The sequence below is a fragment of the Guillardia theta genome (genome assembly GCF_000315625.1).
Source record: "Guillardia theta CCMP2712 unplaced genomic scaffold GUITHscaffold_1, whole genome shotgun sequence".
NCBI lineage: Eukaryota > Cryptophyceae > Pyrenomonadales > Geminigeraceae > Guillardia > Guillardia theta.
This window is the reverse complement of record NW_005434673.1, coordinates 1,261,032-1,279,962: the sequence shown is the minus strand read 5'-3', so window position 1 is coordinate 1,279,962 and position 18,931 is coordinate 1,261,032. Positions and strand designations below refer to the sequence as shown.

The following is an 18,931-nucleotide window of genomic DNA, read 5'->3' as shown; positions in this document are numbered from 1 at the left end:
CGGAAGGCTTCAACGGCCTTGGTGATCCCCGGCCCGAAATCAGTACGGGCCGATGATCTGTAACTGCGTCAGCCTTACACTCAGGTGCCTTCCGGGCAAAAAACAATCAAAACTGCGCTGATCATCGATGACCTTCACTATCGGCAGTGAAGTTCGATCGAGTAGGCTATGATTCAATTCTAGTCCTTTGTACATCCTTTTCACACTGCCCCGGGGCTCTACATGGCTGCAAGCACTTTTATAAATTGTTTGCAGGACATGCTTTTCAATAACAAAACGGCGTTTTCCCAGACTCTTCATTTTGTCATCTTCGAGTTTTCCTTTCTCAGCAATGGAAACGTCTCTTCTTATGCGGTTTTCATCAACGGAACGTGCTCGTCCTCCTCTTTCGTATGCCATCATTTTCGCGCCCTCCGAGCTCAGACTTCCTGGCCCTCTCCCACTTCGGAAGATGCTGCCAGTGTAGGTCTTCAGAGCTTACAGTCAGGCCCGGCGGACCAGTGGGTCATCGCGATGATTTAATCATCAACATCAATCGGATAAAAGTTGACGTCACAAACACGAGGTGGTAGCGGAAACAGCACTGCTGAAGCATCGTCAGTACGCTGCTCACGTGCTTGAGTCTTTCTGACAGCAGCCTTCGAGCTCCTTGCTTGGCTAAGCCTGTCAGTCGCTCTTCTCCAGCAGGATCATGCTACAATCCGATTAGTGTGCTCGTGCTCCATTCAATTCCTGAACAGACGAGAGCTTGTCGGAGACATCTCAACCTGGTACGAAGAATCGTAGGAAGCAGGAGACGCTCCCCTAGTTTCTTGCTGGTACGAGGCTCCACTCACTTAGTTTATCCCTCAAACATTCTCGTGAGGATGCTATGGAAGTAACTCAGCTCTTTCTCTGTGACGTAGCCTCGCAGCATCACTCGTCGAAGGCTGTTAGCGTTGAACTTTCGCTTCTCTTGCAGAATTCGAGCGTCAATCCTGCCAATCAACGTCAGACGATCGCACGCCATGATTGCATGCTGCTGCTCTCGCCTGTCCATGGCATGCACAACTTCCAATCTTGTTGCATGCCGAGCTCCACGAGGGACTTGCTCTTGCTCTTGCTCTTGCTCTTGCTCTTGCACCTGTGGGTACGACGGCCGCCTCGCACGCTCTTCTCGGAACTGCCACAACTCGTACCCGACGATGGCAACAGCATGCGAAAGGTTCAAGACACCGAAGCCTAGCGGGATCAAAGTGAGAAGCCCAAGGATGGGAGAATTATCACCGGGAAAAGACGGGATGTTGAGGATATACTCTGCATGCGCGACCTCTTCGTTAGTCAAACCACTTCGCTCCGCTCCGAACAACAAGCCGAGTTTCATCACGTGTTTTGTATCCACCAGATGTTTCTCTTCGAAGTTGCGAACAGCCCTGACGTCAGACAGCAAGTATCGAAGCTGAGAGGGAAAGATGACTGGAATGTCTTCCAGGGTTCTTCTCCTAGCCGTGCAGGCAACCACATGATCGTTGTCGCGAATGGCGTCTCGTACCTTCACCTCAGTGAGCAGCAATCAGACAACATCTCTTTCACATTGTCGTAGATCTTGGCATTCTCTAGGATGGGGACTGCAGCGCAAGCGTTGGACATGGCGGGCTCGGACAAGGGGTCGCATCTTGGCCGAACAATCCTCAGATCCGACAGGCCGAAGTTCATCATGACTCGGGCCACCGACCCGACGTTCCTGTGCAAGGCATCAGAGCCCGGGGGGAGGAGGAGAGCAAGAGAACATGTCCAGGTAGGGCTGTACAAGGACGATCGAGGGCTGCTTCCAGTTGCTCTGCGACTGATCAAGCTCTGATATCTCGCAAAGGTCCCTGGACATTCTTGCTTGTGACACCCACCGCCTCCCGCCGATCGCCGATCTCAGTCTGCAAGCAGCAGAGCATGCTCTGCTAAGTCTCTCGCGGTACCTCCTCGGTCCTTCATGCAGACTTGCGACCGCCATCGAACGCTCAGCCCTGCATGCCATCGCCAACCCTGTCGCCAACCATTGTCTTGCCATGCCTCCCACGGACACAAATCAAGGTACCCCCCCCAATTGTCTGTATCCACCCACCCTCCCTCACTGCCCCCCTGAAGCCTCTAAACCCTAGCGGCCCCCGATATGGTGGAGCGAAGCTGAAAGGAGGGCAGGGCAAAGAGCAGGGGTGTGTGTGAGAGAGAGAGAGAGAGAGAGAGAGAGAGAGAGAGAGAGAGCAAGCGAGAGATAGAAAAGAGAGGAAGAGAGAGAGAGAGAGAGAGAGAGGAAGATAGGGGGAGGGTGGAAGAGGTAGTGCGAGATGAAGAGAGAGGGAAAGAGGGAGAGAGGGTGAATGAGGGGTGCAGAAACGAGAATTCCGTTAGAAGAAAGGAGCTGAACCGAGATCAAGATCAAGGAAAGCACAAGCACGACCAGACGCGTCTGGTAGTTTGAACGAAGCAAGCTCCACAAAATTTCGGTGAAACATGGGGGGCGCAGCTTTTCTCGTTCTCATGAGATCCTCCATACCCTTGAGCATGTGCCTTCCACATCACCATCGAGCCTGCACAGCTCTGAGGCCAGGAGCCATGCTGCTGAATGCGAAGATGCCACGAGGGGATGGCAGAATGCAAGGCAACCCAGGAAGGGGCTGGCCTATCCCTTCTGTGTGGGAGAGCAGCGAGGCAAGTGAGCTGGAGCAAGAAGAGGAGAGGTTCTATCCCAACAGCCGAACAGGAGACTCGAGGACAAAGACAACAAGAGGAGGTCGAGGTGGAGGATCGCCTCCTCTCACCTTCTCCAACTCATTTGGGATCCCCGAGGTTCAGCTTGACCGGCTGCCGTCATTCAGCTACACCTCCAAGAGCGAGGCTAGCAGCAAGCAGGAGCAGGAGAGTTCGGCAGCGAGTAGAAGGGACTTGGTGTGGGAGGAGGGAGCACGAGGGTATCTGATGCCGGTACCGATCAAGGTTATGATCTTCATCGATGGGACATGGCTCTTCTACAGCTTCTTCAGCAGAGGTCAGAGCCGTTGCCCCTTCATCAAGAAGTTCGGAACCAACTGGATAGAAGACTTCTCCATCGACTGGGCGGAGCTCCAGGCCTTCATCCGAGAGACCTTGCAGCGTCATCTGCCTGGTCGCTTCGTGGACGTAATGCGCGTTATCGTCTTCGGCTCGGTCCGCAGCGGCACCCACCCGTCGAGCCTTCGCGTCCGCATGTTCCAGGAGATGGATAGGAGCAACTTTGAAGTTCACCTGCTCACACACACAGGAGGACAAGAGAAGTGCGTCGACATCAGTCTCGGTGCGACAATGCGATGCTGGCGGGGCCAATGGTGACGGTTTTGCAGCGGTGGATATGATGCATTATGCTTCACTTCAGGATGGGTACGATGCCTGCGTGCTGATGACAGGCGACAAGGACTTCATGCCCGCCATGTCGAGAGTCAAACAGGTCTGTTCCTGCCTTACCTCTTCGTCCTCAACAATCACTACCAAAACCACAACCTCATCATCATCATCATCATCATCATCTGCATCATCATCTCCATCATCATCGCCATCATCATCGCAATCATCATCATCACCACCACCACCACCATCGCCATCATCATCTCCATCATCATCTCCATCGCCATCGCCATCATCATCATCATCATCATCATCATCATCATCATCATCATCATCATCATCATCATCATCATCATCATCAACTCACCAGTCCTGTCATCTACTTTTCCGCTACCCTTCATGTGAATCAACAATCCAGAAAGGGAAAAGAGTTTTTCTTGCATCGATGCGCAACAGCTGCAATCGCGATCTCCTAGATCGCAGGTGAGTCAAAGGAAACAAAACCTTGTTTGACTTCTCTTGGTTCAGCTCGCATGTTTACGACTTCGAGCCGATCTTCATCGACGACGCCATTGACAGGTAGAGGCCGCTGCCGACCTAACTCCCTCTCTGCCCTCAACTCTCCTCTTCACTTGCATGCATCCTCTCCCCGACATGTCCTCATAATGATCAGGATCACCGTTCGTCGCAAACAGAAGGACAGCGTGATTGAGCTAGGTCACATCCAGCAGGTTGCTCTCTCCCCGTCTTATTCCTCGTCTCCTCCGATCCTTTCCGCTTCTTATCTTGTTGAAACTTCCAGCCTCGTCCCCCCCCTCTACGACTTCTCACGCTCCTTCACAGAGCTTGTCTCAGCTGGTCGTGAATTTCCTTGCGGACAACGGGGGGCGGCAGACCATGCGAGACGTTGGGCGACATCTGCAAGCCAACACGATCGACGGGAGGTAGAGAGAAGGAGGAGAAAGCGAAAGACTGAAGGGCTGGAGCAGCAATGCGCTCGAGTTGTTGAGGTATCACTACCAGAATCTAAGGAGCTTCCTCGACGAGGTGAGGAGGGAGAGTAGCAGGAGGAGGCAAGCGAGATAGTTGAGGAGGACTAAGACAAGCCGTGTAGTCGCCAGAGCTGTTCTTCATCAATGGGGCTAACCTGGAGTTGCTGGACAAGAACGGCGATCACGGTGGTGGAGGGGAAGGGGAGGGGAATGTGCTAGCGCTGAGACTGCAGCACAGATCGATACAACTACATCTCAGAAGAGGATATGGACAAGACGAGCGACATGGAGGAGAGCAAGAAAACTTCTGTTGACATGCCAGAGGAGTTTGAGGCCTTCTCCGAGCCTTTCGACAACAAGTTGGAGGCATACGAGATTGAGCAGGAGGGGAAGCAACATGGAGCATCGTCGAGCGAGAGCTCACTGGACTTCAGTCAGCTGGAAGTGGAGACAGTGAAGGTTGATCCGCAGCTTCCTGCTCCTGCTCCTGCTCACAAGAGCGAGTCGCTCAAGTTTGTGGTCCATCCGAGCATCGTCGGAGACCTCAAGGTCATTCAGCTCAAGGAGATTCTCAAGGAGTACAAGTGAGCTCCTTCCTTTCCTTCCTATCCCCGTGCTCCCCTCTCACTGTGCTTCTCCCTCCTCAACTCCCCCCTCGTTCCCGTGTTTCATTGCTCTCACCCACTTGCAGTTGCTCTACCACGGGCAATAAGTCTCAGCTCGTCGATCGCCTCCTCGAGGTCATGCGAGCAAAAGGAGGTCAATCATGAGGCCTGGCTTGTGCTCAGGATGTAGGCAGTGGGAGCAGAGGAAGGATGTCGGCGAGCATTGAGCATCTCTTGCGAGTAGCGAGATAGTTGAAGCTTTGAAGTTCCGTGAGCCGAGAGACCTGCACCAGCTCTCACTCCAGCTCTCACTCTACCTCCTCCTCCAGCTCTCACTCCACCACCTCCTCCAGCTCTCACTCCAGCTCTCACTCTACCTCCTCCTCCAGCTCTCACTCCAGCTCTCACTCTACCTCCTCCTCCAACTCACTGTGCCTCCTCCTTCACCTCACTGCGCCTCCTCCTCCTCACTTCAACTTCTCCATCCTCTCACTCCGCCTCTCATTCCTCCTCCTCTTTCTTACTTCTCCCCTCCCTGCCTCTCCCTCCTCTTGCTCTACTTCACCGCTCTGTGCTTGGAGAACGAGAGCTCCTTGACAGCCGACAGAGCCGCTAGAGAAACTCCCAACCTCCCAGTGCTGCTCCATTCCGTATCTCCGATGTAGGTCGTTGCTGCGCCTGCAGCGAGTGAGGCCAGCAAGTAAGTTCACCAGTTGAACTTACTCGAGGATGCGCCCCCTCGACGAAGTACAGCGAGCTCTGGGCTGTCGACGGTGGCAGGAAGAGGATGAAGAAGCTGGTAGGAGAGTGAGGAGTGAAGATTGTCGAGGGAAGAGGAGGAAAAGTTTCTTTGGCCTCTGCACCTGGTGATCCTCGGATTCGACAACATCCTTCAGAAGTTCATTCGCAGGTTTTTCTGCCTGAGGCGACGAGGCTGAGACAGCGACAAACACAAACAAACAAACAAACAAACAGACAGACAGACAGACAGACAGACAAACAAACAAACAAACAAACAGACAGACAGACAGACAGACAAACAGACAAACATGATCTCACCGAGATGATCAGGCCGCAGCCTTCATCGTACAAGATGTCAATGAAGTTCATGAACCTCCTCGCCTCCTGCATGCCCAACGTCATTGTCGCTTCCTTCCTAGACTTCAACATCACATTGTGCATGTGAAGATCAAAACTTGGAACTCCGGAGAGGATGCATACGTCGAATCTTTCATCTCAGTCATCTACCGACGTGCTATTGAGTTGCAAGCTTACCTGTTGGCGATCGTCAGGAAGTCTGTTGCGCCAGTTGCACTGTTGAAGAGGGAAGCAAACTCTAACCAAATGATTCTCCTCCCCAACTTCTTAGCGAGCAAACTTCTCCCGTAAGGTAGAGAAATCCTGCCACTCTCACTGTGATGTTGCTGGATTATATTTCTCTGACAGTCCAGAGCAGAAAGGAAAGTCCACATGACTGACAAGCTGTCAAAGGATTCCCTTGCGTTCGAGAGTCGGTACAGCCCGGGTGCAGGCCGCGCGTCTTGGCGATGATCCCTGTCCTCAACCCCACTGCATGACATGTCGAAGATGAAGCAATGGTCAGCAAGAAGCCTCTCTAGCTTGGGCATGTAAACATGTCTGTTCAACCCGCCCTCGAATAACCTGCTCGGAGGAACATTTGACGTTGCAATCATGCAGACGCCATGCTGCCACAGGACAGGCAAAATCTGAGAGAGGATGGCAACATCTGCGATGTCCACAAGCTGAACTTCATCAAGGCACAAAACTTCACTCTCGCGAGCCATCTCCCGCGCCACCTCCTGAATCGCAGAAACTCCTGGTCGGGTTTGCTTGCAGGTGTGTATGCGTGAATGAATTGAAAGCATGAACTCATGGAAGTGAATTCGTCGAGTGGGAACTAGGCTGCGAACACTCTCATAGAACATGTGCATTAGCATTGTCTTCCCAGCTCCGACAGGTCCGTGGATGTAACAACCCTTCCTTGCCTTCGCGACGCTGTTTGACTTGGGCCCGTCTGAAATTGCCGCCTCCTTTCTTATTCTTGAGAAGATCAATGATAAAGTCCTCAACAAATTCCTCTGCCTCTCGTCCTCTCTTATCACTTCATCTCGAATCATGGCTTCGTAGCGCCGTGCGAAATCGTTCGATCTGCCGTTTGAGAACTTTCGTTGCTGAAGCCAAGGCCATGCCTTGTTCAACGTGCGTGACAACAGCCTTGTCACACATGGCCCACCCATCTCCGCTCTTGTTCCTCCTAGACTAGGTCTTGACAAGTCGCCATAGCTTGCTGTTCCACTACCCTCCACCACTCGCACCCTTGTTAGTCCACTGCGATTCATTCGCTGATAGAACTATAAAACCCGCCTCAGAGTACCACACAGACAATTGAAAAGGCATCAATTGCATTCATATCCACTATTTAATGAGTATCTTTACACTGAGGCGAGCCCATCCAATTACCCAATTTCACAAACTTTGCGGATTCAAACTTTGAGCGAAACTTTCTCATGTCCAATTTTGTATTCCAAGGGAATGGCAACCCCCACCCCCTCTTTTAATGGACATTATACCCCTACCGGAAATTATTTTTTAACCCCACCCAACCCCTCTTGTAGTACTTTACACCCTCCACCCTGTCGTTGAACCACCCTGACCCATTGATTTCCCGTTTATTTAGTACCAGTAGATACCTAGATGTACCGGTGCAGGAATCCTCTCACCCTACCCTCATGGCTTTTTACATCGCGTCTCTCATGTTTCTTACACGAGGCCGCCGCAAGGAATGTCGCGTGGGAAGAAATAATGAAAGAGATGGGACGAGGACGAGGACGAGGACGAGGACGAGGACGAGGAGGATGGCAAGGATTACAAGAGCATGAGAGCATGAGAGCGTTGAAACAGGAGGAAATGATAGGCTGACAAGAGGGATAGAACCACGAGTATGGGTCGCAGAGCGAGGCGTAGCAAGGCGAGGTGGGCGGGGGAGGCGGAGAGGATGGTGGGGGGGAACTAGATGGGGCAACATCACGTAGAGAACAGCAGATGCATTGCAAATCTCATGAAGGCCTGATGGAAATTCGATAGAAGAAGAGCTCCTGCCTTTTCAGTTTGATGAAAGCTCCTTCTTGTTCATACCCTAATTGTATTCTTGGACAGGCGAACATGCTTCGCAGCATTCTCTGCCTCGCTGCATTGTTGAGCGCGTCAGCGTTCCACCATGGTGGTATGCTTCCTCTTTCTCGGTGATCCATACAGTATCATTCCTTGTTGCCTCACTAACGAGCTTGCCCTATCAGAAGCTCCACTCCTCGTCTTCGTGCAGCGCAAGCGCACAGCCGTCCTCAGACGAGGTGCCATAGAGCAGCATGATATGTCTTCTGGTCGACTGATGGGAGTGGTGCAGAAAGCATGCTACCATGCCGCGCATGGCGTTCGACATGGAAGCATTGATCCAGCAGGTCACGCTGCTCGCCCTCACCTTCTGCGTTGCTGAGTCAAGGGTGACAGACCAAGGACAAGCGACTCGAGCACCTTGAGGAGCAGGCCATGTTTGCTCTCAAGCAAGTCGACAACTTTCAGAATGCTGTTTTCCCCAACGCAATGATTGCTGGAGATTGTGTGATTACACACTTGCTTCACAGACTCGGGTACCTCGAGAGCGGCAAGGTTGATGGATTGAGTTGATGTCTATGGTCGTGACATTATATCAGGTCAAGATCATGGTGGTCGACACCTTCCACCTGTTCCCAGAAACGATGACCTTCCTAAACGAGCTCGAGAAGCATTACAAGTTCAAGGCCGAAGTCTTTCAAGCTGTTGGGTGCGCGGACAAAGCTGAATACGACAAGAAGGTTCCATTTCTGCAACACCTCTTCGTTTGTTGCATTTTCCCCTCATTTTCTTGCAGTTTGGTGCCGACTTGTGGAAGATTGACATCGAGCAGTATGACAAGGTTTGCAAGGTCGAGCCATTCCAGCGAGGTCTCACCGACTGTTCTTTGAGGGATGATCTGATTTCAAAGTTTTTCAGGACTCAAGACTCTCAACACTGACGTCATGATCAACGGGCGCAGGAGGGATCACGGCTTCGAGCGTGCATACATCGATCTGTTCGAGAATGCTCCCATCGGCGGAGGGTTGGCAAAGGTGACACGAGGAAAATGTTGTCAAACTGCTGTATGACATAAGTCAGATCAACCCGTTGGCTTATTGGACCTTCGAGGATTGCTTCGACTACATCACCAAATACAAGATCCCAATCCATCCCCTGCACGCTGATGGATTCCCTTCGATTGGCGACGCCAAGGACACTGTCAAGGTGCCTGAGGATGGCTCCGTGAAGTTCGTCGACTACAAGTTTGTCGGAAAGGTGGGAATGAGATTGAAAGGACGATCACATCCTAATCGAGTCACAGAAAGCCGAGTGGTTGGACTACGCGGCTGAGCGCAAGGGAAGGTAAACGCGTCAGCAACGCAGCTGCTGTCTCCTCAGCCCTTACAGGTTCACTGGTCTCGCCAACAAGGATGGATCAGCCAAGACCGAGTGCGGCATCCATGTGGCCGGAGCTGAGAGGACCTTCGACAGGGACTTGTGGGAGGACGGCAAGAGCAAGGTACGGGGATGAGGCGAAGTTGGCATGTTGTTGATGTTGTGACAGGTGAAGAACCTTTCCAAGAACGACGCCATCAAGATCACATCTGCCGGCAAGGACGCTCTTGTTGTCACTTATGCTCCCTGGTGCAAGTTCTGCATGGTCCGGCAAATGATGTTGGCATCGCGAGGGTCTGACGTGTCGCAGGGCATGGAGGAGGAGCTCGAGAAGTTCGCTTCCCAGTACGGAGACAAGGTAATGAATGAGAGGACGGCAACGGCCATAGGAGCTGCGATCTCATTTTGAGAGCAGATCCAAGTTCTCAAGTACCGTGGAGATGAGGACCGTGAGTTTGTTCAGGAGACCTTCAAGGCCAAGTCTTTCCCAACCATCTCTCTCGTTACCAAGGACGGACAAGTGAAGGTCCTCGAGCCTTCCTCCCCTGAAGTTCGCACTGTCGAAAACTTCAAGAAGTTCACCAACGTTTGAGCAAGCAAGTGTGAAAATCAAGACCTTGCCACTTTCTGCTGGCCCCGGGCATCGAATCGGACTCCTCATGTCTTGTGACGAGCCAGTAAAGTCAAGCTCAGTGAACCATAATTGTGCCACCGGTACCATCTTATCAGTATCTACTTCTCAGCCCAGTCCCGTACGTGCTGTGTGACTGACCCGGGCCGGGTCAGAGTCAGAGGTAAGGCTTTGTACCGTAGTACGGTAGTCGTGTCCGGCGAGTCAGACTCTTGGCCGAGGGCCGCCGCGCCGCGATCAGTCCGCCCGGCCGTGCTGAGTCAGCCCCCCCGGCAACAGACTAATTTACTTAGTCAATTTACTAACTTAGTTAAGTTTACAATCAGAACGAGGACAACGGCAGGAGTACGGTCTTTTACTCAAAGTTCAGTCAAAAATCAGTACGATGACGGACAATGCCTTTGAGGAGAGTAGAGGAGGCTTGACCCGCCGCCGGTCGGACATCTTAACTGCGCGCAGGACCACGAGAGTAGATCGACTAACGGTTGAAGGCTCGGACCGTCGTTACTGTACCCGGCCCCCGGGCGTACTAGGTGACCGGCGGGTCACGCGGCAGTGCGGCCCGGCCACGGTGCCGCCAGAGTCTATATCGGAGTAAGAGTCGGGCCCGGCCCGCGAAGTCGATTAGACTCATTTCCGATTCATGGCATGGTGACAGTGATGGCGGGGGGACGGAAAGGGGCAAGGCAGGGGCTGACGACGCTGCTCCTCCTGTCCAGCCTGTCCCTCCTCTCGTGCAGAACATGGCCTGTCGTAACAAGAAGTACAGACGATGGGAGTGAATGGGACAGGAAGGTTGAGCTGAAGAGGAGAAAGGCGTGTGCTAGAGAAGGGGTGCCGCTCTCGATGGCCGTCAACATTGATCTTGAGGAGTACTCTTCCTTAGACGAGGACGAGTCTCTACCCTCGTCAAGCGTCTACAAGGATGATGTCCAGATCGAGCTGTGGAAAGCAGCACAAAAAGGCTTGCCCTTCGTTGACCTGGTCAAGTTTGTTAACACGAGCTTGTTCAGGAGACTCCAAGGGGGTAGCTTTCATGCTGGAAGCTGGCGGTTGAGGCCCTTGCATTCCTTGCCGCAGATGATCTTGTCAGCAGGGGACCCGAACAAGCCTCATCCGCAGACGAAATTCCGAACATCATTGCATCTCGCGGTAATCTCAAACGATATCTCATGCGTCGAGTTGTTGGTGAAGGCTGGGGCTGAAATAGGTTTGTGCCAACTTGGATCTCTTGAAATCTTCCTCACAGCATCGTACAGAAAGCCGAGCTGACTATGGTCGAACGCCCCTGCACTTTGCTTGCTGGCCATGGAAGAGTGAAGATATAGGGAGAGATGTTCCATTTGGTGAATCCGCAAGAGCATACTGCGAGCATTGTGTATGACATGGTTGCCAGGCAGCTTTGAGCTGAAATTTGAGATGTCAAAGTGTCTGGTCCCTCCTGGACAAGCTGATCTTTCAAGTTCTTTGACGGTTGTCGACCAGGTACGATTGGGCGCCAACGTGAACGCGAGAGACAACGACGGAGTTTCCATTCTCCACACAGCTGCAGGCGCAGGCTTCGTGAAGCTCTGTGGTCTGTTGCTTGAAAGCGGAGCAAGGCTAGAAGCTGTTGACGTGGATGGCAACACGCCTCTCATGGCCGCAGCTCAACAAGTGTGACCTGACTCTTGTCGATTTTTATGCACAATGACCAGGCTGACAGGGCCGTGACGAGGCGTGCGGGTTCTTGTTGGCTGCTGGTGCCAAGATAGGCAGTGAGAGTTCAAGTGGGCAGACAGCTGAGACCCTGGCCGAAGCTTCATCGTGTCACACACTCGTATTAGAACGTTTCGGCGCCAATTTGCATGACCTTGCTGCTCCAGAGTCAAAAGCTACGTAATTATGCGGAAAATGGGAAATGGGAGGACGTGAATCCACGTAGAAGGCGAAGACATCGGGTCAGAGACATTGAAGAGAAGAAGAAGAAGAGGGCGATAGCAAATCTGCCTTCTATAGTTCATTGAAGAGCATGACAACTTATCTATGGACTTGTTGCTGGATTTTTGTGCTCCTGTGGATTCGATCCAATAACTGATAAAAACCTCGACATCGCTCTTCTTTCTGACATTAACATTGACGACATTTCTTTCAGAGATCAAGACTGAACTCTTGACGATCCAGACCTGGATGAGCGAAAAGTTTCCAGCAGGTTGATCGAATTCGGCATTCTCGTCCGCTCCAAGATCAGTTGCAAGCGAATTCCAATGCTATGGGAGGTAGCTGGGGCGGACGAAGGGCGATTGACCTGCAATGAGCAGAGTCTGAGTGACTTGCGAGAAGAACGGCAGGCTACCTTCTTCCACCGCTTCACCCTGTCGCTTGCTGTGGTCGGATAGGGTCGGACATGTACCTTTCATAGGTGACTCTATTATCAGGCTTGTAGGCATGCTTGTGGAGACGGTAAATGTTCAGCAGGACTGGATTGGCACAATCACCCATGAAGCTCCACGTTCTGAACGAAAACATTCAGTTGAAGGACAACCATGCATCTACGCAAACTTCGATTCTGAATCATTTTCCTTGGCGCTGAACGTCATCCCTTCCCCTCGCATCACTCAAGTAATATCTGTCTGTCTGTCTGTCTGTCTCTATCTGACCACGCCTAGTGGGAGTAGACACACTCTCTAGAATGAATCAATAAGATCCCTTACAAGGCCTTGATCTCTACAAGATACAAAAGGAGGAAGTAGACACTCTCTCTAGAATGAATCAATAAGATCCCTTACAAGGCCTTGAGCTCTACAAGATACAAAAGGAGGGAGTAGACACTCTCTCTAGAATGAATCAATAAGATCCCTTACAAGGCCTTGAGCTCTACAAGATACAAAAGGAGGAAGTAGACACTCTCTCTAGAATGAATCAATAAGATCCCTTACAAGGCCTTGAGCTCTACAAGATACAAAAGGAGGGAGTAGACACTCTCTCTTGCTTCCATCTCTTTCTTTCTGCCAACCATCTGCTCCCCTGACCCACACATTGTCCGACTTTGAGTCAAGAAATGTATGACCGTCACGGTTTTACAGTGTTGACTGATTTTTAACTTAACTTTGAGTAAAAGTTTACGGTACCGCCCTCCGCCGGCGGCCCCCGCGGCCGCCGGGCCCGGGGGCCGGTACCGTACCACGTGACGGCAGCGACACTCTATCACTACTGAGTCGGACTCCCGGTGAGCTCTATCTATCACTGAGTGCTCTATCACTGATTCGGCCCCCGGCCACCATGCGGGCCCGGTAGTATAGTACCGTGTTCCTGGTGGCAGTGACCGTGTGCCGCACTGCAGTGCGGCAGTGCCGCTGATGCCGATCTCTGGCATCAGTGACCGTGGACGCCGCGGCCGCGGAGCGATCACCGATCACGCCGCCCCGGCGTCCGGGCTCAGCAGCCTCCGCGCTCCGCCGGGCGCCGGCCGGGCCGGGCCGAGCGGGGCACTTCGGCATCATCCGACCGTCCGCCGCCGCGAGTCCGGAGTCCGAGTCCGCCGGGCCGGCAGCCGCTGAGCTGCACTGAGTGCAAGCCGCCGGGGCCCGGGCGGTGTATCGCAGTATGCCATCCGTTATCGGACTGTCATGCCAGTGCCCGGCCACTGTCACTTGCCGGACTCGAGGCTGAGACGGTGCCAGCTGACCGTCCGGCGGCCGGCGGTGCCGCACTGCCGGGCAGAGACTACTCGAGTCTAGCCTAGTAGCAGCGGCAGCTACCGTACTACGCCGTGCGGCGGCCCGGCGCTCGGAGCCGGGCCTGAGTCAACACCCGGCGGCCGGGCCGCGGAGCGCGGCCGCCGGGGAGTCCAGATTCATTGAGGCCCGGGGGCCCCGGCCGCCGGCTCTCAGTGTAAAAGCCTGAGAGCCTCAGTTGTCTGTCACGAGTCCTTCCATCCGGCAAGTCACGCTGGACCGTACTTCTCGTTGCCAAGTTGCCACGGGCCCCACTGAAAAGAATGCTGTCACTGCGTGGGCCCCGTGACCGGATCACGAGGTTCGACCGTCAGCATGAAACATTACGACCTTCAAACTTCCTTACGGCCACCCAATCGCACCATGACACGGAGAAAAAGGTCTCAACTTATAACTCCCTCGTGACCTGCTGACAAAAATTCCTCTCCCTCCCCTCGAATCAAAAATTCATCACCACTGTGCTTCACGCTGCCCCTCTGCCCTTCTCCTGCCAAGCTCACAGTACTGGTCTTCTTGCTTCAAAACAGCTCTACATCACCTGTTCCTTCCTGCATGCGCTTGCCATGCCTCCTACTGTAACCGATGTACCCGCCCAGAACCGTTGTACCTCTCTCCGCTCTGATCCCTCGTCCCGCTCCTTCTCCCTCGACCAGTCCCAAAGACGACGTAGCAGCTGGGCCCGAGGACCCTTCTCCGCAAGCTGCTCCAGCGTCTCCCTCCCCGACCCCGACTCCGCCCCCGTCATCACCCTCACCCATCGATCCTGCCCCGCTTGGCTCCTCGGCGTGGTGTGCAAGGGCCCGCACTTCCGATCCATCGACCAGCACGGCTGCCTGACGGACGGAGGAGCGTACGAGAGGCTGGGGAAGAGCGCGCGGGCGTGCCTGGCCAAGTCCATCAGCCGGGACGGGAACTTCACGAGCGTCAGGCTCCCGACCTTCCATCAGGAGCTGGAGCGCGGGGGCCGGGAGGGGAGCAGCGTAGCTACAAGAGAGGGAAGCAATGGGGAGGAGGCGCCGTACGATGAAGGGGGGGAGGAGGAGGGGCTATCAGGGCGGTACTTCTTGGAGTAGGGCTTTCAATAAAACGACTTGAGAACGTGTGAGCGGAGAAGGAGCGGGAGGAGGGATCAGAGCGGAGAGAGGTACAGTGTCAGCTCTGGGCGGTGGTGATTTGTTGCGATACATCGGTTACAGTAGGAGGCTGTTTTGGTCTAGTATGAGCTTGGTAGAAGAGCAGCTGCCGGGGGGCACCGGGAAGCAGAGCGGCCTTGTATTTGTTTTATGAATTGTTTCTTTGGACTTGATGAGCAAAAATCGACAGGAGCGAGATCCTAGTAACGACTGATCTGCCGAATCGGCGGCAACCTGAACGACATGGGCTGCCTCATGGAGAATCGAAGATCATTGAAGCATGCTGAGAAGAAAGAAGCACTCAGTGCTGTCGGACTCGTGTCAGGAAAGAAGCCAATGCCGCGAGCTACCGTGAAGAGTAAAAAGGCCCAGAGCCATATGCTGGCCAGACTCATCGATCGACTCATCGCAGATACTGGCGATGATCGTCACAGTACTGAAGCGGCGGCTCCGACTTCTGTCGCGCTGCGCAGGTTGCCATGGACTCCACCAGGGTGACGTCAGCCGCTGAGGCTGACTTGCCTCTGCTCGCGGACGACTCGCCTTCGAGGCAGTCCGCCTCACTGAGGGAAATACCGGAAGGCGAGGGGCACCATTAAATGAGAGGTGCATGGGGCCATTTACTTGTTCCGTGACAGGTCTTAACTGCGGCTTTAACAACGGACCCTCCCCCCCGGCCTCCTTTTTGCTCCTCTGTGATATCCCAAGCTGACCGGAAGAGAAACCAATCCCGCATCCCGCTTGCTCTGCTTCGCTTCTCTGCTCTTCTCTTGTGCTCAAACTCCTGCAAAACATACGATCGATCAAAGTGGTCAAAGCAATCGATAGATGCCTGCTACAGCTAGCGCCTGCCGCCGCGAAAAGAACAACCAGACTGCTCGCAACTCCGCGCGTCCTGCCTGCCCTGATCCCTCGTCCCGCTCCTTCTCCCTCGACCAGTCCCAAAGACGACGTAGCAGCTGGGCCCGAGGACCCTTCTCCGCAAGCTGCTCCAGCGTCTCCCTCCCCGACCCCGACTCCGCCCCCGTCATCACCCTCACCCATCGATCCTGCCCCGCTTGGCTCCTCGGCGTGGTGTGCAAGGGCCCGCACTTCCGATCCATCGACCAGCACGGCAGCCTGACGGACGGAGGAGCGTACGAGAGGCTGGGGAAGAGCGCGCGGGCGTGCCTGGCCAAGTCCATCAGCCGGGACGGGAACTTCACGAGCGTCAGGCTCCCGACCTTCCATCAGGAGCTGGAGTGCGGGGGCCGGGAGGGGAGCAGCGTAGCTACAAGAGAGGGAAGCAACGGGGAGGAGGCGCCGTACGATGAAGGGGGAGAGGAGGAGGGGCTATCAGGGCGGTACTTCTTGGAGTAGGGCTTTCAATAAAACGACTTAAGAACGTGTCAGACTTTCAACTGACAGAACTTTGACCTTGTCACGCCATCATGTGATCTGGGGGCTGATCGATTGATAGATCCGTCAAGGCTCACTGTCTTGAAGTTCGCCTACTGATGACATCGTTTGCAGCATTCCAATGTTGCTAAGGCGTGACCTACTGCAGGCTGGCACTGCGGCAGCCAGTGCGGTGCCAGGGAGTGAGTGGCAGGCTTCAGGCTTCAAGTGGTAATGCCGCTAGTACCGCACGAGCCTCGGCGTACTACGGCACGGTACCCAGGCCGGACAAAGGGCGCCGGGCGGCCCGCAGCGGCGTTCACTTTGACGGACAGGCTAGCAGGGCCAAGAACTCAGTTTAAAACTTCACTTGGAAACAAGGAAACCATCATCATGAGGCCTTCTTTATGAGGCCATCCAGCCGCATGATTTTTGCATGGCTCACGGGAGCACGAAAGCTAAGTTGCCAAGGTCAGCCGCCGGAGAGCCTCGGAGTCACGAGATCAGCAGGCCTCAGCCTGCCTCCGTTCACGGCGAGTCCGGGACTCTGCGAGCCAGATATCAGTCAAACCGTGACCAGTCAGTGTGATGCCGCAGGTGCTACTCGTGCCCCAGTGTTTTAACATCTCATGTCACTCAGAGCCTGTCAGGACGGTGGATATAGGTAAAAACTGATAAAAAACTGGGCTTAACGCTGTACCACGATCAGGATTAGTTAAATGTGGCGACAGTTCTGACCGTCGCAAGACAGCCGGTCACGTCGGCAAGGATCTCCGGTCATCTCGCAAAGTGCTGACGTTAAGTTAGTTTGTACGCGTGACTGCTTTATTCCACTGGTAGGCCCCTCGTGACTTGCTGACAAGAAACCAGTTCCAAAACACTAATTCTTATCCCGCCCCTGCACCCTCCCTCTTAAAGCAAGCTCTGATCTGTTCCTTGCCACCCTCCCCTTTCCTCGTCTCTCCCACTTGTCTCCTCTCGCAACATCATGTCTCCCTCGCTCCGATCTAGCCATCATGGCATTTATCCCTCTCACAGACGATGCACCCTCGTCTGCCCTACCCCCTCCTCCCGCTCCTTCTCTTTTGAACAGCAAAACAGACGCAGAAAAAGCTGGGCCCGAGGACCCTTCTCCGCAAGCTGCTCCAGCGTCTCCCTCCCCGACCCCGACTCCGCCCCCGTCATCACCCTCACCCATCGATCCTGCCCCGCTTGGCTCCTCGGCGTGGTGTGCAAGGGCCCGCACTTCCGATCCATCGACCAGCACGGCAGCCTGACGGACGGAGGAGCGTACGAGAGGCTGGGGAAGAGCGCGCGGGCGTGCCTGGCCAAGTCCATCAGCCGGGACGGGAACTTCACGAGCGTCAGGCTCCCGACCTTCCATCGGAGGAAAGGCAGTATGCAGGTGGAAGGGAACAGTCTACCAGTAATGGATATGAGGGATGTATTGGAAGTTTCAGAGCAGGAGGGGAGGCTTTCAGGGCGGTACTTCCTCGAGTAACTTTAAGAAGCATCGAAGCCTTTGCTCTCGACTTAGGATAGGAGAGCCGCGGTGGCGAACGCTCCTGATGTCCTACGAGAGGGATGGATGTGCGAATCTAGAGAGCGACACAAAATTGTTCAATATCAACAAGCTTGTAATAAACCAACGTGACATACTCGTAGACAATTTGTATCAATCGAACAGTTGGTTCTCTCGAAGAACATGTCGCTCATTCTTCTTGCGAGAAAACGTCGGCTTGATCCTTCAAAGGGAGAAGAATCTCGCAAACTCATGTTAGCTCCAGCTCCTCCTGCCCGCTGTTACTTCCTACTCACCTGATTGCATGATGTGAATCATCTACAATTCTATCAGGAGTGTGATGTCACAGTCGATCGTTTTGAAAGGCCTTGTCTTGGGCGATTCCAATTACATCTCGAAGACATTGAAACGACACGATGATGGTGCTCGACATCGTCGATTTGTTATGTGTCTGTGTCGGTGCCATTCTCTCATGATCCATCCTCAATCCACTTAGTTTGTCTTCAGCGATCCATTGCGAGGTATCAGGTCAGATGTCACTTGTGGCTGCCGTCAGATGACCGTAGCCACAAATGTTCGCAGTTGCTTCTAGCAGATGTTGTAAAAGAGCTATCATCAGCAGGATATCATTAACTAGGGCTATGACTCCTTCATCTCAAGCCGAAATTTGAGCTCATCAGCCCTGGATTGGTTTCTAGCTGTCTTTGATCACTATTAAGATTCTGCATCTAGTGCCTTTCCCTCCGCAGCTTTTGACCGCTGATGAGGATGAGCCATGTGGATGAAGACGCTGTGCTGCATGGATGGTCAGATGGAGGACGGGTGCGAGCAGGTAGAGCACAGGATGAGGGCATCAGGAGGAGAGCGATGGAGGAGGAAGGCAACAAGTACAAGGATGGGACAAGACTGATGGTGAAAGATGGCAAGAGTGTAGAACAAGCTAGTGAAGAGTTGGGATCAGGTCTAGCACTCGTTTGCTTCCTCGATCCTTGACTCATCCTAACCCCCCCTCCCCCCTCCCCTGCCCCTCCCCCCCTCCCCCCCTCCCTTCCCCCCGGCGTCCATTTCATGCTGTACTCGGTGGACTTTCAC

At 53.8% G+C, this 18,931-nt stretch overlaps 6 protein-coding genes across 6 annotated transcripts; 4 read left to right on the top strand and 2 right to left on the bottom strand.

Moving 5' to 3' along the window:
• Window positions 1-841: 841 nt before the first annotated feature.
• Window positions 842-1,864, bottom strand: GUITHDRAFT_131692 (hypothetical protein; the record flags this gene model as incomplete). Its single annotated transcript, XM_005842435.1, has 3 exons — window positions 842-1,531; window positions 1,573-1,723; window positions 1,770-1,864. 3 exons carry the CDS (start codon window positions 1,862-1,864, stop codon window positions 842-844), a joined length of 936 nt encoding a protein of 311 aa, XP_005842492.1.
• Window positions 1,865-2,589: 725 nt separating this feature from the next.
• Window positions 2,590-4,934, top strand: GUITHDRAFT_99287 (hypothetical protein; the record flags this gene model as incomplete). The annotated part of the gene is made up of 9 exons (XM_005842434.1): window positions 2,590-3,307; window positions 3,354-3,457; window positions 3,773-3,837; window positions 3,883-3,933; window positions 4,028-4,085; window positions 4,198-4,298; window positions 4,344-4,401; window positions 4,469-4,532; window positions 4,585-4,934. The coding sequence occupies 9 exons, from the start codon at window positions 2,590-2,592 to the stop codon at window positions 4,932-4,934; spliced, it is 1,569 nt and encodes a 522-aa protein (XP_005842491.1).
• A 573-nt stretch (window positions 4,935-5,507) lies between these two features.
• On the bottom strand, window positions 5,508-7,311 carry GUITHDRAFT_99286 (hypothetical protein; the record flags this gene model as incomplete). Its single annotated transcript, XM_005842433.1, has 6 exons — window positions 5,508-5,629; window positions 5,675-5,747; window positions 5,815-5,871; window positions 6,011-6,076; window positions 6,125-6,179; window positions 6,227-7,311. The coding sequence occupies 6 exons, from the start codon at window positions 7,309-7,311 to the stop codon at window positions 5,508-5,510; spliced, it is 1,458 nt and encodes a 485-aa protein (XP_005842490.1).
• An 815-nt stretch (window positions 7,312-8,126) lies between these two features.
• Window positions 8,127-10,157, top strand: GUITHDRAFT_159090 (phosphoadenosine-phosphosulfate reductase). The gene is made up of 13 exons (XM_005842482.1): window positions 8,127-8,214; window positions 8,269-8,322; window positions 8,376-8,430; window positions 8,480-8,638; window positions 8,683-8,823; window positions 8,880-8,952; window positions 9,002-9,117; window positions 9,164-9,340; window positions 9,387-9,427; window positions 9,473-9,584; window positions 9,630-9,725; window positions 9,771-9,818; window positions 9,876-10,157. The coding sequence occupies exons 1-13, from the start codon at window positions 8,135-8,137 to the stop codon at window positions 10,050-10,052; spliced, it is 1,329 nt and encodes a 442-aa protein (XP_005842539.1). The 5' UTR covers window positions 8,127-8,134; the 3' UTR covers window positions 10,053-10,157.
• Window positions 10,158-11,171: 1,014 nt separating this feature from the next.
• On the top strand, window positions 11,172-12,469 carry GUITHDRAFT_99284 (hypothetical protein; the record flags this gene model as incomplete). Its single annotated transcript, XM_005842432.1, has 7 exons — window positions 11,172-11,301; window positions 11,351-11,437; window positions 11,488-11,525; window positions 11,577-11,747; window positions 11,797-11,848; window positions 12,255-12,349; window positions 12,392-12,469. The coding sequence occupies 7 exons, from the start codon at window positions 11,172-11,174 to the stop codon at window positions 12,467-12,469; spliced, it is 651 nt and encodes a 216-aa protein (XP_005842489.1).
• Window positions 12,470-15,768: 3,299 nt separating this feature from the next.
• Window positions 15,769-16,299, top strand: GUITHDRAFT_99283 (hypothetical protein; the record flags this gene model as incomplete). Its single annotated transcript, XM_005842431.1, has 1 exon — window positions 15,769-16,299. One exon carries the CDS (start codon window positions 15,769-15,771, stop codon window positions 16,297-16,299), a length of 531 nt encoding a protein of 176 aa, XP_005842488.1.
• Window positions 16,300-18,931: the final 2,632 nt, after the last annotated feature.

What these genes read in the sequence shown, in the direction of transcription:
- GUITHDRAFT_159090 (XM_005842482.1), top strand. Translation starts at nt 8,135, where the DNA reads ATGCTTCGCAGCATTCTCTGCCTCGCTGCATTGTTGAGCGCGTCAGCG. An exon ending in GGTATGCTTCCTCTTTCTCG is followed by an intron (nt 8,215 to 8,268) that starts GTGATCCATACA and finishes TTGCCCTATCAG; the next exon opens with AAGCTCCACTCCTCGTCTTC. An exon ending in GGGAGGACGGCAAGAGCAAG is followed by an intron (nt 9,585 to 9,629) that starts GTACGGGGATGA and finishes ATGTTGTGACAG; the next exon opens with GTGAAGAACCTTTCCAAGAA.